The sequence below is a fragment of the Labrus bergylta genome, chromosome 23 (genome assembly GCF_963930695.1).
Source record: "Labrus bergylta chromosome 23, fLabBer1.1, whole genome shotgun sequence".
NCBI classification, from domain to species: Eukaryota; Metazoa; Chordata; class Actinopteri; order Labriformes; family Labridae; genus Labrus; species Labrus bergylta.
Window position 1 is genome coordinate 16,449,403 of NC_089217.1, and position 15,440 is coordinate 16,464,842.

Below are 15,440 nucleotides of genomic sequence, written 5' to 3' on the forward strand. Positions count from 1 at the left end.
TCCTTCAAGTAGCGACTGCATTGCCACAGAGTCTTTTCCCTCTGCTGCAGAGTAATGATTTAACCTCTATCTCCCTTGATAACATGGAGTTCCAAATTAAGCCTCTAGTTTCCAGTGTCAAAGGCTATTTTTTTAATTGAGCACGGAACCTCAGTGATTGCAAGCTGTGTTTCTCACCAAGATATTCAGAAATATCAATACAATCTATATGTATATTTAATGCAGTGTGTACCATGAAACACTAGCAATGTTGTCTGAAACTTTAATTTGTCACAGTTGCTCCCATATATATATGTAAAGTTGTATACATCTTTAACTCCTATTTCATTATTTTGTTGTGAGGTTCAAACAAAATGTAGTGGCTTTTTTATCTGATTTGACACCCCTGGTGCATCCCTATAATCCTAAAATCTGATTGGCTATTCCTTTGTCAGAGGCCAAAAAACTATTTTAAATGAAACTATTTGGGCTATTGAAGGCTGGTAGTAGCTAATTTTGCATTTCAATATAGTGCTTTTCATTTTGTCATTACCGTATTTTCCGCACTATAAGGCGCACCGGATTATAAGGCGCACCTTCAATGAATGGCCTATTTTAGAACTCTTTTCATCTATAGGGCGCACCGGATTATAAGGCGCATAGAATAGAACGTGTTTACAACTGAACAAGGCTGGGAGATATTGTGAATATATAAATATAAATACGTATAAAACGTAACGTATAAAACTACAAAAACAAAAGTACATAAGACGATTTCCCCAAATAATAAATTATTTCTTTGACGTTTCTCTTAACTCTCGAAACGTAGTTTTATACGTATTGCATTCACAATAACTCAACGTTGTTCAAACGTTAATGTGCATATTCACAATATCTCCCAGCCTTGTTCAGTTGTAAACACGTAAAAGAAACACAGTCTGATACCGCTAATTCAAACGTTAGTGCAGGGGTGCCCAAACAGTCGATCGCGATCGACAGGTAGATCGCTGACTGATTCTCAGTCGATCGCGAGATGTTTTGTCAATATAAAATACAATTGTAAAATAGAAAAGTGATTTCAATTTCATCTCATTGCACTGTTTCCCCACACATGATACCTGTGTTGGGAGCCCAAGTATACTTCCGACCTGTGTGTATTTAATTTTTCATTTATTCATGAAATTGCTGCATGCATGAGAGAGCAAGCGGCGGAGATAGATAGAGAGAGAGAGAGAGAGAGAGAGAGAGAGAGAGCGCGCAAGAGAGAGTGCAGGCATGCGCAATGATGTGCAGGTAAAACCGGGGGGGTAAATGTTTTACCAAAAAGTCATATATAGAAACTATGCTACGAGTATTAAGCGCATTTGATGAAGCTGCAGCTACTTTTCTCTGCTCCTCTCTGCTGTCATGACTGTGAGCATCGCGGGGGACGAGACACACCAACAAACAGCGCAAACGCACACACACACACACTTGCACTGGAGCGCCAGCCACCACGCGAACCTTTTTACTTTTTACTTTTAGTGCTACAGCACACAGTTGATCCGTGATCCGTACGGACCGAGGTGGGAACACACGTCAAACAGTCGGTTGGACTTTACTCCGTTCACTCTCACCGTGTCTGCAGCTAATTTAACAAAAGCAAAATCATCTCACAGCAGCCTGCTGTAGTCTGTAGTCTGCATTATTTTTTTACAGAACTCTCATTTATTATTTTCTGTTTGTTGTGTGAGTATTAAATGCGTTTGTAGGCTGTTGGTAAAGGCTATGGCTCACTATGTGGACTGGTAGATCTCGGCAGACTGGTAACTTTAAAAGTAGATCTTGGTTCAAAAAAGGTTGGGCACCCCTGCGTTAGTGCATAACTCAACATTGTTCAGTTACGTATAACATGTAAAGCTCACTTTTTCAGTTCATTCCCCGTCCACGAATCCCTCGAATTCTTCTTCAGTGTCCGAATTGAACAGTTGGGCGAGTAAGGCATCCAACATGCCCGGCTCCCTCTCGTCATTATCCGAGTCAGTGTCGCTGAGCGCCGTGTACAACCAGTATGGATCAACCAATTAACCAATTGATCCATATATAAGGCGCTCCGGATTATAAGGCGCACTGTCGTTTTTTGAGAAAATTGAAGGCTTTTAAGTGCGCCTTATAGTGCGGAAAATACGGTACTTTAAATTGTGACTTTCCACATACATTTTTGAGAATTATGCTTAAAATATTTATAAGTTGCTACCCTTTTACTGCAAAAAGATATACACAGGAATATGTCATCTTTCTTTAAGGTTAGTAGTAAATTACATACCAAAATTGCTGGGTTAAAAAAAACCCAAATCAGGTCAAATAAGGGCCAACTACCTGCTCGGTTTATTTTTACCACACAAGATCTGTTACCTGTTTAACCCAGCCACATGTCATATATTCACCCAAGCTCCTTATTAATTTTAACTGTATTTCTGGTTTATTTCTACCCCAATGTTTGTTCATTTTATTTTTGAATGTTGGGTTACTTTTACCTCATCAATGGGTTTCTAATTTCTCATCTCTTCTTTGAGTAAATTAAGGCAATTCTTTCTTGTGTTTTTACGCACACATAAACACACATACTCTCAATAAGCACCAAACACTCTTTTGTCAGGCTTTAAGATATTAATTTAACAATGTTGTGAATAATTGTGTCATATAACGTCCTCTAGAGTGATGGGCTCATTGAGTTTTATTCACCATGTTCTGCTACATTGGATAACTCCATTTCTTTCTCTATAAATTGGTAGACCAAAGCACTAAAGCTGCCAGACTCATGGATTTTATCCCCTTAACTCCGACCAAGGTCAAGGGTTTTCCCCCTGTGTGGCTCGATGTGTGGAGCAGGGCACTAACATTGCAGGATTGGGGTTTTTATTCCTGTAACACTGCAGGGTCATGACTTTCCTCAAATTGCCAGGAGCAGTGCTGTAAGCGGCTTAGTGCACACTTTATTGACACTCTGCGAACCAGGAAAACATTTTTTGCTGTACAGATCCAAAATGGAACAAAAAGTACATGAAAGTATGACTGTGATAATTTTGGTGATCATAAGTGATTTGGATGTAAAGAGTTTACCTGATGTCTGTCTCTGTCATAGACCGTGAGCCCAGCAGTGGCAGCTACAATGTCTCTTCAGGAACCTTCTACAGCTGCGTCAGTCAGATCACCATCGGTAAGTGCACTTTGGGGAGGAAAAAAGTTAACATGAAAGGAAAATCTTTGTACATTTTGCTACTGACTTATATTTAAACTGTAATCTGTATCCGAAAGTTAAAGCATATGTAGAGTGATGTTATTTTGAATCTATTGATGCAGTTGAGTCTGTTTTATAATTGTCATAGAAAATATGTGAGCTACTTTTTTCTAGCTCAATATGGTTAATGGACTTGAGCTTATATAGTGCTTTTCTAGTCTTCTGACTAAGCACTTTAACACTGCATGTCATACCTACACATTCACATCCATTCACACACTGATGGCAGTGGTTGCTATTTAGTGAAACTATCAGAAGTAACTAATCCCATTCATTTGCATTAATACACCACTGACAAAGCAGCGGGAGCAATTTGGAGTTAAGTGTCTTGCCCAAGGACAAATCGGACATGTTGCTGCTGGAGCTGTGGATTGAACCATTGACCTTCTGGTTGAGAGATGATGACTCTACCAACTGAGCCACAGCCACCCCTATTTTGTTTTTTATCAAAAATTGTATCTGGTCAAATCAGGTCAGCAAAGTCAGTGATCTCTTTTTAAGTTCTTTTTAAAGCAACTCTAGAGGTGAATTCAGTTTGGTGCGCTTTGGCGCCCATCCAAGGTTGCTGAGTGCAACTGCACTGTAGAGAACTTTCGTTACTTTATGGCTGAAAGCTGCTCTGTGAACTAGTGCTGTAAAGCTGTTTGCACTTTTCACCAGAACCTTGGACCGCTGCCAAAGTTACATAGTGCTGAAAACAGGGCACCCAGGCCCCTTTTGGAAATCTGGCCGCTGGCGGCTGGCCGCCGGGACCGCCACTGGCCGCAGCAGCTGAGAAACAAAACCAGCCTGTCAGCAGCAACCGTCTCTCGGCTATATTGCTGGCCGCCACTGCCAGCTCAGCAGCCGAGACATAAGTAGTGTCGGTGCTCTCACTGTTTGCCTATGGACACAGACATAGAGTCTGTTTTCTGCCAGGAATTTCCAAGATACCAATTCCTTCTGGAAGAAATCTCGGAATCAGTTGAGGAAACGGCCTTATGTGTTAACGTAAATATGTCTGTAAACCTGACCTTAGTGGGAGTGGCCTGCAGTGCTGTGCATTCTGGGATTTGGTGTCTTTCATCCACATGAGCCAAAAAGACACTTTCTGCCTTTTCTCGGCCAAGAAGGCACCAACTTCAAAATGTATTTCACATTTCTACTCCATATATGACCCAATGTCAATACAGATTCATGTTTCAATGGGTGAAGTATCCCTTTAATAAAGTTGATCTTCGTGCTGCAAGTGTTGCTGGAGCTTTTTGAACTCTTCAAGCCTTTCACTCTTCATGCACCTTGTTAGTTGGTGAAGGTGTGCCATAAAATCCTCTGCTTCTTTGTGGAAATGGGAATGCTATTCTCCATGTCAAACGTTATTGAACTATTAAATTGACTTTGAAAAGACTATTTTATGGTTAAAAAATGTAAATTATGTCACTTTTATCTCAGAGCCTTTTCAGATTTTTTTTTTCAATTCCTTTGATGTGTTTCAATGTATTTGAGGCAGAAAAAAAAAAAACATTACTTACATTTCTTGATGGAGGCTTTCCTTTTACAAGCTCTTGACTTCTCACAGATTGCATTGAGGTTTACGATCACTGATTCATACAGCTTTTGCCTGAAACACATGGGCCCCAAACAGAGGGCTCCTTTACTCAGGGGAGACTCATGCCTACATAACATGGTTATCAAGAAGCCTCCTAACAGCAGGCCCTTCAGGCAAGCTTTGGGAAAGTGAGTACTTGTCAGTCACTTCACAAAATATATTTGGCTTATCATAGCACTGAAGGGCGGTGTTATGCAAAGCTCTAGTTAGAAAAAGAAGATATGACTTCACTGCCGGAGGATGATAAGTGTTGTTGCTAATGGACGGATGGTATTGACAAAGATAATGTTTGGGGTATCTGTACAGTACGGGTGTTACTCATGATATTTAACAAATTCCAACCTTCATAACAGCAACACCTCTGAGAACTTACTGAATGCATTGCGGAAAATGCGTGGGAATGCTGACCGCTGAAATGTTTTGCAAAACACTGCTGAATGAAGAAGAACCAACCAAACTGTAAGGCTGCAAAACTAGCGCCCACTTGAACACTCTCTGATTTGATGTTTTGAACTTTGCTAGAAAAGAGAGGGGATTGTGGCCCGTAAACACCACAACCTCTCGGCCTGAATGAGACACATACACTTAAAAAAGCCAAAACCAGCCCAAAAGCTTCCTTCTCAATGGTTGAATAAGCTTTCTGATGTTTGTTCAGCTTTCGAGAGAAATAAGCTACTGGGCGATCTCGTCCAGCCTCATCAGTTTGTAGGAGCACAGCTCCGACCCCAATGTCACAAGCATCTCAAGATTTCAACTAATACCATCCGTTGAAGATGCCTGGAATTACTTACTACTGCCTGAGCTTGTTGAAATAATTAATAAACATGCTCCCTGGACAACAATTAAAGTCAAGGGTTGACATTTACCTTGGATAAAAGGAGATCTTATACACTTATTCAAACAAAGAGACAAGGCTTGGAAAAAATACCGTGCAACAAATGATTCTTCCGACATGAATGCTTATAAAGAGCTGAGGAATAAATGTAAAACCAATACTAGAAATGCTAAGGCAAATTATTACAAAGACTGTCTGCCAACTGATTTTAAGAACCCAAAGCAATTTTGGAAGAGAATCAATAGTATAACAAATAAACCCACAAAAACTACTCGTATCAGAATAAACAATGAAACTGTCAGTGAACCATCATTAATTGCAGAGGCATTTAGCCAACACTTCTCTACAATTGGTAGCTCCCTGTCTGGTTATTCTCACTCTGACTTTACCCCGACTCAGAATAATTATAGACCTATCTCAATTATTAATTGCATAGCAAAAATATTTGTATATATATATATATATATAATATATATAATATATAATACCTCTCACAAGTCTGTTCTGACTGTCAAATTCATTTATATGCAGATGACACTGTAATATACTCCTCCAGTTCGGACATTTCACAAATTCAATATGATCTGATTTTAATCTAGTCCAAAAATGGTTCTCTGTCAATAAGCTTCTTCTGAATAAGAAAAAATAATATTTTATGTTGTTCTGCACTCGACCAGATTCTTTGCCCTTAACAAAAAACTTGCATATTAATATCCTGGATGGAACAGCATTAGAAAAAGTAGATGAATTTAAATATGTGGGCCTTTGCCTAGATTCCCAGTTATCTTTCAAACCTCATATCAACTCAATTTCTAAGAAAATATATGGTCGTCTAAAATCACTTTATCGTTCTGTTGAATGTTTTTCACTGCAAGTCCGGAGAAGAATCGTGACACAATTGGTGCTGCCAATCTTTGATTATGCTGATGTTATCTATGGGAACACCTTAGATAACATCAGGGAAATCTTCAACCCCTCACTATCTTATATAACAGTCTCTGTAGATTTGTTCTGAGGTGTCCATATAGGACCCATCATTGCCTCATGTATGAGTACAGTATAGCCTAAGGCATACTGATCATCTATTTTTCTTCACACCAAGAATCAAGAAAGAAATTGGTCGCCGTGCATTTAAATTTAAAGCTCCATCAGATTGGAATAACCTACCTCGCTCACTTAGATCTATCACCTCTTTTCATATTTTTAAATCATCTCTACTTACTCATTGTCAAACATCCTGCTCTTGCTTTTGATTTTTTTTCTCTGTTGGACTTAGTTTGTCTGGACTTGCTCTCCTGTTGCTCGTGTACCTCATAGCTACATGTATGTACTGTTCTGTACCTTGTGCCTTAATGAGATGAGATTCAACTTTATTGTCATTACACATATACAAGTATAGAGTAACGAAATGAGGTTTGGCATCTCACCAGAAGTGCAAATAAGCAGAAAGTGCAAGAGTCTGTGCTATGTACAGTAATTGAGTGCAAGAGTCTGTGCTATGTACAGTAATTCTGTGCTATGTACAGTAATTGCAAAATTTACAAATGTAGACAAGAAAGTGAATTATTAGGTAGATCTGGATGGCTGGATTAATGGGATGCAATAAATATAAATAAATGCTATAAATAAGTAATGCTACAAAATAAGTGTGTTCTTAGGATTATAATATACAGATTAAGATGCAGTGAGCATGCTATACTAATAATATACAGATTAAGGTGCAGTGAGCACGCTATACTAATAATATACAGATTAAGATGCAGTGAGCATGCTATACTAATAATATACAGATTAAGATGCAGTGAGCATGCTATACTAATAATATACAGATTAAGATGCAGTGAGCATGCTATACTAATAATATACAGATTAAGGTGCAGTGAGCATGCTATACTAATAATATACAGATTAAGATGCAGTGAGCATGCTATACTAATAATATACAGATTAAGATGCAGTGAGCATGTTATACTAGTTTACAGATAATATAAGAATATGGACATAATATGAACATACTATAATACAATAATACAGATGGATAATATGAGCATACTATAATACAATAATACAGATGGATGAGAGATGTGTGTGTGTGACCAGGAGGAGTGGTGGGGTGATGAAGGGTGTGAGGTGATATGGAGGGGAAAGGGGGGTCAGCAGGGTGCGGAGAGAGAGAGGGAGAGAGAGAGAGAGACAGAGTTCAGAGTTCGGGGGGTAGAGTTCAGTAGAGAAACAGCTCTGGGGAAAAAGCTGTTCCTCAGTCTGCTGGTTCTGGTCCGGAGGCTTCTGAAGCGCCTGCCGGAGGGCAGGAGGGTAAACAGTCTGTGGGCAGGGTGGGAGGAGTCTTTAAGGATGCCATGAGCTCGCCGCAGACAGCGTTTTCTTTGGACATCCTCAATGGCAGGATGTGGACACCTTGTGATGCGCTGGGCGGTTTTTACCACCCGCTGTAGCGCCTTACGGTCTGCGACAGAGCAGTTTCCGTACCAGACTGAGACAGTGCTGGTCAGGATGCTCTCGATCACACAGCGGTAGAAGTTCATCAGTACAGCTGAAGACAGGTGGTGTCTCTTCAGTGTCCTCAGGAAAAAGAGGCGTTGATGAGCCTTCTTAACCAGACTGGAGGTGTTAGTGGACCAGGAGAGGTCCTCTGTGATGTGGGTCCCCAGGAACTTGAAGCTGGAGACACGTTCAACAGCCATCCCGTTGATGTGAGTGGGGTTGTGCGTGCTTCCTCTTTCTCTCCTGAAGTCCACGATGATCTCCTTCGTCTTGCTGGTGTTGAGGAGCAGGTTGTTGTCAGCACACCAGGCGGCCAGATGCTGTACTTCCTCCCTGTAGGCCGTGTCATCGTTGTTGCTGATGAGGCCAATCACCGCTGTATCGTCCGCAAACTTGATGATGGTGTTGGATCCATGTACAGGTCTGCAGTCGTGGGTGAAGAGGGAGTAGAGGAATGGGCTCAGCACACAGCCCTGTGGTACGCCTGTGTTGAGTGTGATGGTGGTGGAGCAGGTGTGTCCTGACCTAACATACTGGGGTCTGTTGGTCAGAAAGTCCATTATCCAGTGACGGAGGGAGGTGTTGAAGCCCAGGTCTCCGAGTTTAGTGTTTAACTTGGAGGGGATGACAGAGTTGAATGCTGAGCTAAAATCAACAAACAGCATTCGTGCGTATGTGTTGTTATTGTCCAGATGAGTGAGCACAGAGTGCAGCGCAGTGGAGACTGCATCCTCTGTACTCCTATTGCTGCGGTAGGCAAACTGGAATGGGTCCAGTGTGGGTGGGAGGCAGTTTTTCAGGTGTGCTAGGACCAGTCGCTCAAAGCACTTCATTATGATGGGTGTGAGTGCCACATCTGCTCCGCACATGCCCTAAGCACGCGCCCGGGGGTGCCGTCTGGACCAGCAGCCTTTCGAGCGTTGATCCGGCTCAGTGCAGCGTGGACGTCTGTGGAGGTGAGTGAGAGGGGCTGGTTGTCTGCAGGAGGTCTGTTCGTGGTCTGTGTCTCTCTGTTGTCTCTATCGAAACGAGCATAAAAGTGATTTAGCTCGTTCAGGAAGGAGACATCTGTGGTTATCGGGGTGGAGTTTCTGGGTTTATAGTCACTGATGGCCTGGATGCCCTGCCACATGCGTCTGGGGTCGGAGTTGGAGAAGTGTTCCTCAACCTTCAGCTTGTAGCAGTGCTTGGCCTTGATGATGCCCCTCCTCAGGTTTGCCCTGGATACGCTGTAGGCCATTGCATCATCTGATCTGAAGGCGGTGTTGCGGGCCTTCAGCAGGAGACGCACCTCCTTGTTCATCCATGGCTTCTGATTTGGGTACGTGGTGATCTGCTTCCATGTTGTAACACTGTCGATGGTGGTGTTGATATAATCCAACACAGAAGAAGTGTAGGTGTCAATGTCTGTGTGAGAGCCCAAGGTAGCCTGCGAAGCAAACATACTCCAGTCTGTGTGATGGAACTTGTCCTGAAGTACAGAGTCTGTCCCCGCTGGCCACACTTTAATCGTTGTTACTGATGGCTTCACACGTTGGATGAGTGGGGAGTACTTGGGGATGAGGAACAAAGAAAGGTGGTCTGACTGTCCCAGGTGGGGGAGGGGGGTCGTGGTGTAGGCTTCTGCGATGTTTGTGTAAACATGGTCCAGAGTTTTGTTTCCTCTTGTATTGCAGGAAACATGCTGGTGAAATTTAGGGAGCACTGTCTTTAAGTTTGAGTGATTAAAATCACCTGCAACTATAAATGCAGCCTCCGGGTGAGCAGTCTGTTGTTTACTGATAGCGGTGTAAAGTTCCTTCATAGCAGCTTTAGCATCGGCATCAGGGGGGATGTAGGCTGCAGTTACAATAGTGGAGCTGAGCTCCCTTGGCTGATAGAAAGGTCTACATTTAACCATGAGAAACTCTATGTTAGCTGAGCAGTGTCTCCCAATAATGACAGAGTCTGTACACCAAGCTTTGTTAATATAAATGCACAGCCCTCCTCCTCTGGTCTTACTGGAGTCCTCTGCTATTCTGTCTGCTCGGTTTGTGTGGCGACCGGCTAGCTTGATAGCATCGTCCGGTACTCCGTTGTTTAGCCATGTTTCCGTGAAGATCATGACATTACAGTCCATAATTCTCTTACTGTGGATGATGCGAAGTCGTAACTCGTCCATTTTGTTCACCAAAGACCGCACATTAGCGAGGAAAATGCTGGGTAACGGGAGACGGTGCGGTGTTAGCTTTAGCTTAGCCCTTATACCTCCGCGCTTCCCCCGCCTTTGTTTACGGTCTCGACGCCGCCTGCGAGCACTTCCGCCCGGCCGGGTAGAGTGCGTAGCCTCGGGTGTTTTGGCGATCTCAGGGATGAGTTGAAGATTGTTGATTAATGTTGCGTACACTATGTGTGTATGTACTGTATAGTGTGTATGGATATATATATCTATATATATATAGATATATATATATATGCAGAGGTTTTCCTTTCTTTCTTTCGTTTTTTATTATTATTATTGTTATTTTTTTCTTGAGTGATTGTGAGTGTGTGTGTGTGTTTGTGGTGTGGGTGTCTCTGTGTTTAAATGTTTGGTATTATGTTTTGGATTTACCTTTTATTTTGATTTTGTATTATGATGATTCATTTATGTTTTGTAAGGACCCCCTTGAAAATGAGATGATGCATCTCAAGGGGCTATCCTTGAAATAAATAACAAATTACAAATCTATGGCAAGTTGAAAAGGTGCATCAAAGTTCGGAGCAAGCAGCACAGGTTTACATGCCACGACGGCTTTCAACCCTCCGAAAGAACGCTCACAGGCATCTGTCCACACAAACTTCACATCTTTCTTCAAAATGTTAGTCAATGGTTCAGCAACCACAGCAAAGTTGGGAACAAATCTTCTGTAAAACCCACACATGCCTAGCACTCTCATGACATCGAGTCGGTTTCTCGGTACCGGAAGATCGAGGATTGCCTCCACTTTTGCACGACGGGGCATTACTTTCCCTTGACCCACCTGATGCCCAAGATATGTTACTTGTCCCTTCCCAAACTCACATTTAGGTAAATTGACCTGCCTCTTGTAACCTTTCAAAGAGCTGCCGTAGCTAGCTGTATGAAGTGCTCTTCTCATGAGCTACTGTACACGACCACATCATCAATATAAGTAACCACAGAGCTCAACCCCTAAGTGATGGTATTCATCATCCGCTGAAAAGTAGCGGGAGCATTTTTCATGCCAAACGGAAGAACATTGCAAATATACAGACCATCCGGTGTCACAAAGGCTGAAATCTCCCTAGCCCGTGGAGTCAGAGGCACCTGCCAATAGTCTTTCAGTAGGTCTAACTTAGAAACAACCTCGGCTCCTCTGATCCTGTCTATGCAGTCTTCAAGTCTGGGAATTGGGAAGGCATCAGCCTTAGTCCGCTGGTTCACTTTCCTGTAGTCAATACAAGGTCTCGACGTATTATCAGATTTTGGAACAAGTACCACTGGAGAACTCCACTCACTCTGCCCATGCTCTACCACCCCAATGCTCAACATATAAGACAACTCTTCCCTCAAACACTCCAATTTAGAGGGTACTAACCTGTACGGATGTTGTTTGATTGGAGCCGCACTGCCCACATCCACATTGTGCACCGCTAGAGACGTGCACCCTGGGACATCCTGGAACATGGGGGAGAACTCGGCCAACAGAGCTTTCATCTGACTCTGACACTCTGCAGGTAGATGCCCAAGTTGGTCATCAAGCGACTTAAGAGCCTCAGATTTTCTCAGCCGGAACCCAACAGTTTCCGCTTCCTCACTGACATCTTCAGCAACCAGCCCACACTGGGACCACGTGACCGACCCAGATACAGCTTTAACAGGTTTATATGGCACAGTCTCGTCTTTCTCCTGCCTTCGGGAGTGCTGATAACATAGTTTTTGTCTCCTACCCTCTTCACAACAGTATAGGGACCACAGAATGACGCACTTAGACCAAATGCACGCTGCGGCACCAACGCAAGAACCTGGTCCCCGATGGCATAATGCCGGTCAACAGCCTTTTGGTCAAACTAACCCTTCATACGCATCTGCAACTAATGCAAATTCTCCCTGGCAACCCGACAAGCTGACCACAACTGATCTTTAAATTCGGACACATACTGCAACATAGTGGTATCCGATTTGGGTTAAAGCAACTGTTCCTTGAACAACTTCAGGGGACCTCTAACCTCATGGCCAAACACCAGCTCAAACGGCGTAAATCCAGTGGACTCACTCACTGAATCTCTCATGGCAAGAAGCAAAAACGGAAGGGAAACATCCCAATCCCCAGGAAATTGAATGCCGTAAATCTTCAACATTGTTTTTAGGGTCTGATGAGCCCGTTCAAGAGCCCCTTGAGACTGTGGATGATAAGCTGAGGAAACTGCTTGTGTGATACCAAGTTCGACCATCACATCCTGAAAAACTCCAGACACAAAATTTGTTCCCTGATCATGCTGCATCTGCTTTGGCAAACCAAACTGGGAAAATAAACCTATGATGGCCTCTATGATGGTTCTGGCTTTAATATTTCTTAAAGGGACAGCTTCAGGGAAACGGGTAGTGACATCCATGATGGTCAAAAGGAACTCATTGCCTTTCCTAGTCTTAGGCAAAGGGCCAACACAGTCTATAACCACTTTAGAAAAGGGCTCTTCGACCACCAGCACAGGGGCCAATGGAGCTACAAAATAAAGCTAAAATAGCTTTTTTTTATTAAAAAAGTATTAAAAATAATTAAATACATTTAAGTTATAAAAAAAATCTCATACGTTTGTTTTTTAAAGATGTTCCCCTTCTTCCCAAATTGTCTCGCTGGCCGGATGGAACCTGCTGTCGGGCCGGATTCGGCCTGCGGGCCTTGATTTTGATACCTGTGTGATAGACGGTTTAAGATTGGGGTGTGAGAAAGATGAGCGTGAGCTTTGTAGAAGAGCGCTGACAGGACATTCTGGGGTATGAGAGGGAGGTTTGGGCTGCACAGATTCAACATTACAGTTTGGAGTCATGACCTCCCCAGTACCTTGATTCAACTGCTGAATGCTGCAAAGTTAACATGGTAGCTATAGAAACCAGTTCCTCTGAAAAGTAAAGCTCTGTCGACTATGATGGACAGATAGTCATCCAGCTCAGACCTTCGTGAAGGAAAGGCTGAATAAATAGTGCATCTATATTGAAAAAGCTAGAGTGAACTCTGCTGTAGTTTTGTCTGAAAGACTGAAGGAAGAGTAGAGGAAACTATAATGGGATGGAAGGATGTATGTGCACAGGAATTTTGTGAAGCATGCAACCTCCAGGATATAAAGAAAGCTGTGATAGCTTGAGAAAGATATGAGATGTCAGATACAGAAGGAGCAGGCACAGGGGGTGATAAGCTCTGTCCCCTACAAGGTCCCCTGCCTCTGGACATAGTGGCAGTTGAAGGGGGATTCAGGGATTGTCAGAGGCGAGCAGCGGTCCAGTTCCTGATGTGGACTTGATCTAGTGGAGGAAGAGGAAGACATCGCAAGCAGTGATGTGTAGAAGGCTACTGCACAGTGAGAGTGGTGAGGAGAGGCTTGGTTCCGATTCTTGAGGCTATGCCTGTGGTGTGTTTGATCTTGGTGTCTTGCTGATGGTCGAGATGAGGCCTGGGATCCAATGGGAGTTGGGGAAATTTAATTTGAGTAGTTTGAATGGAGATGGCAGGGCTGCTGTATGCTGACCATGGACCACAAACGGCTCTGATTGGGTGCTGGACTGGGGTCTGACTGCTTGACCATGGGTGCATAATAATAACCTGTTGAAAAAATGTTCGAGTTGTGGTACTGGAGTTTGGAATCCATGATGAACATTTCGATTTTACTGAACTGAAACAAGCAGGGAGAAATGGGATGGCTTGAATAAAAAGGCTTGTCAGGTGATTAAACCTAATATACACACGCCATATAAATTTAACAACCCGCTCCAAATGTAACATGTTTGTTGAGGAGAAAATTATTTCAGAATACAGTGCAGTAACAGGGAAACATTACTTTTGAGTGAGCAATGCCAGCTCCTTCACATCTGGTTTGATCTGCTGTCTGTTGAGAGATCTATTGCTGTTGCCGTTTTAAAAATGTTATAGTTCTTTATGACTGGCAGGAGTTACACGGAAAATGTAAAACTGGCAGGACTGTCACCTGTTCAAAGCACTATGTTGTTACAATGTTACAATTCACTTACCCCAAGGACACATCGGACATGTTGCTCAGCTGGGGATTGAGCCCTTGACCTTCCAGTTGAGAGGCGACGACTCTACCAACTGAGTTACAGCCGCCACATGTTCTTTACTGATATGACCTTTTCATACTTCTTCAATACTATCCCCCAGCTCTCATCTTGTTGAGAAAGGAGATGTTCAGTCATTAATGCAAGACAAACTCCTTTTTTATAATGTGCTTACACTGTAAAAAAAAAAGTTTGAACTTTGAGTGTTGAACTCAGAACACTTTTTACAAAAATGTCTATTCATCATAAAAAACTTAACTAGTCAAATTAATTTTGTGACAAAGTCGGTGACACGCTCTTCTCTTATTCACCATTTAAATCATTTAAGTCTTCATTTATCAATTTATATTATTCTTTACAGTTGTGTATTTTGCTATAATTTATTTTTGCTTTGGTAACATTGCAGCAATTACAATCATGTGTTTGTTTGTGTTAGCATTAAGTTAACGTTCACATCAAAGTATTAATTAATTATAGACAGTTAATAATTATTAGCGAACACTAGTGATGTTACGTTTGACACCGAGGCTTTGAAGCGTGTGTCGAGTAGGAGGGGCATTTCTAGCCGAGGCCCCGTATCGAGGCTCGTGTCATTGTCAGAGAATTGTCATCGATGACAAACGAGGCCGCACTTCGAGTAGAACTTTGTCATTGATTTGTTTGTGTTTCGGGTTGTAGATAAAAGGAAGCGGAACTCACTTGTCATGTCTCCTTGTTAGTTTGCGTTAGTTGGTTGTTGAGAGTTGGAGTTTTGGTTCTATTTTTTTTGGAGAAATGGAGCCTGTGAGAAAGAGGAAAACGTCTCCTGTTTGGGAGCATTTTGAGTTATCATCTCCCAATAAGGTAAATGTTAAAAAACATTAAAACAAAACATTTGTTCAGCAGTTCCAGGAACTGAACCCGAGCCTCTATGACAACATGGCGCTGCCATAACCATTATGCTACAAAGCTTTCATGTATTGCCATGCTGAATCGCTTCCATTAG

General features: G+C 42.4%; 1 protein-coding gene across 3 annotated transcripts in view; it reads left to right on the forward strand.

Moving 5' to 3' along the window:
- The window catches only part of LOC109977736 (NXPE family member 3-like), a 62,269-nt gene that overhangs the window by 36,825 nt on the left and 10,004 nt on the right, over positions 1 to 15,440 (forward strand). The window contains exons 8-9 of one of the 3 annotated variants that reach the window (XM_065951066.1): positions 3,104 to 3,178; positions 3,560 to 3,902. In XM_065951066.1, the coding sequence (XP_065807138.1) occupies positions 3,104 to 3,178; positions 3,560 to 3,634 (150 nt within the window). In that variant the 3' untranslated portion in view covers positions 3,635 to 3,902. Of the gene's footprint in view, positions 1 to 3,103; positions 3,179 to 3,559; positions 3,903 to 15,440 lie in introns of those variants that run through there. The other 2 variants (XM_065951067.1, XM_065951061.1) reach the window with 2 other exon arrangements.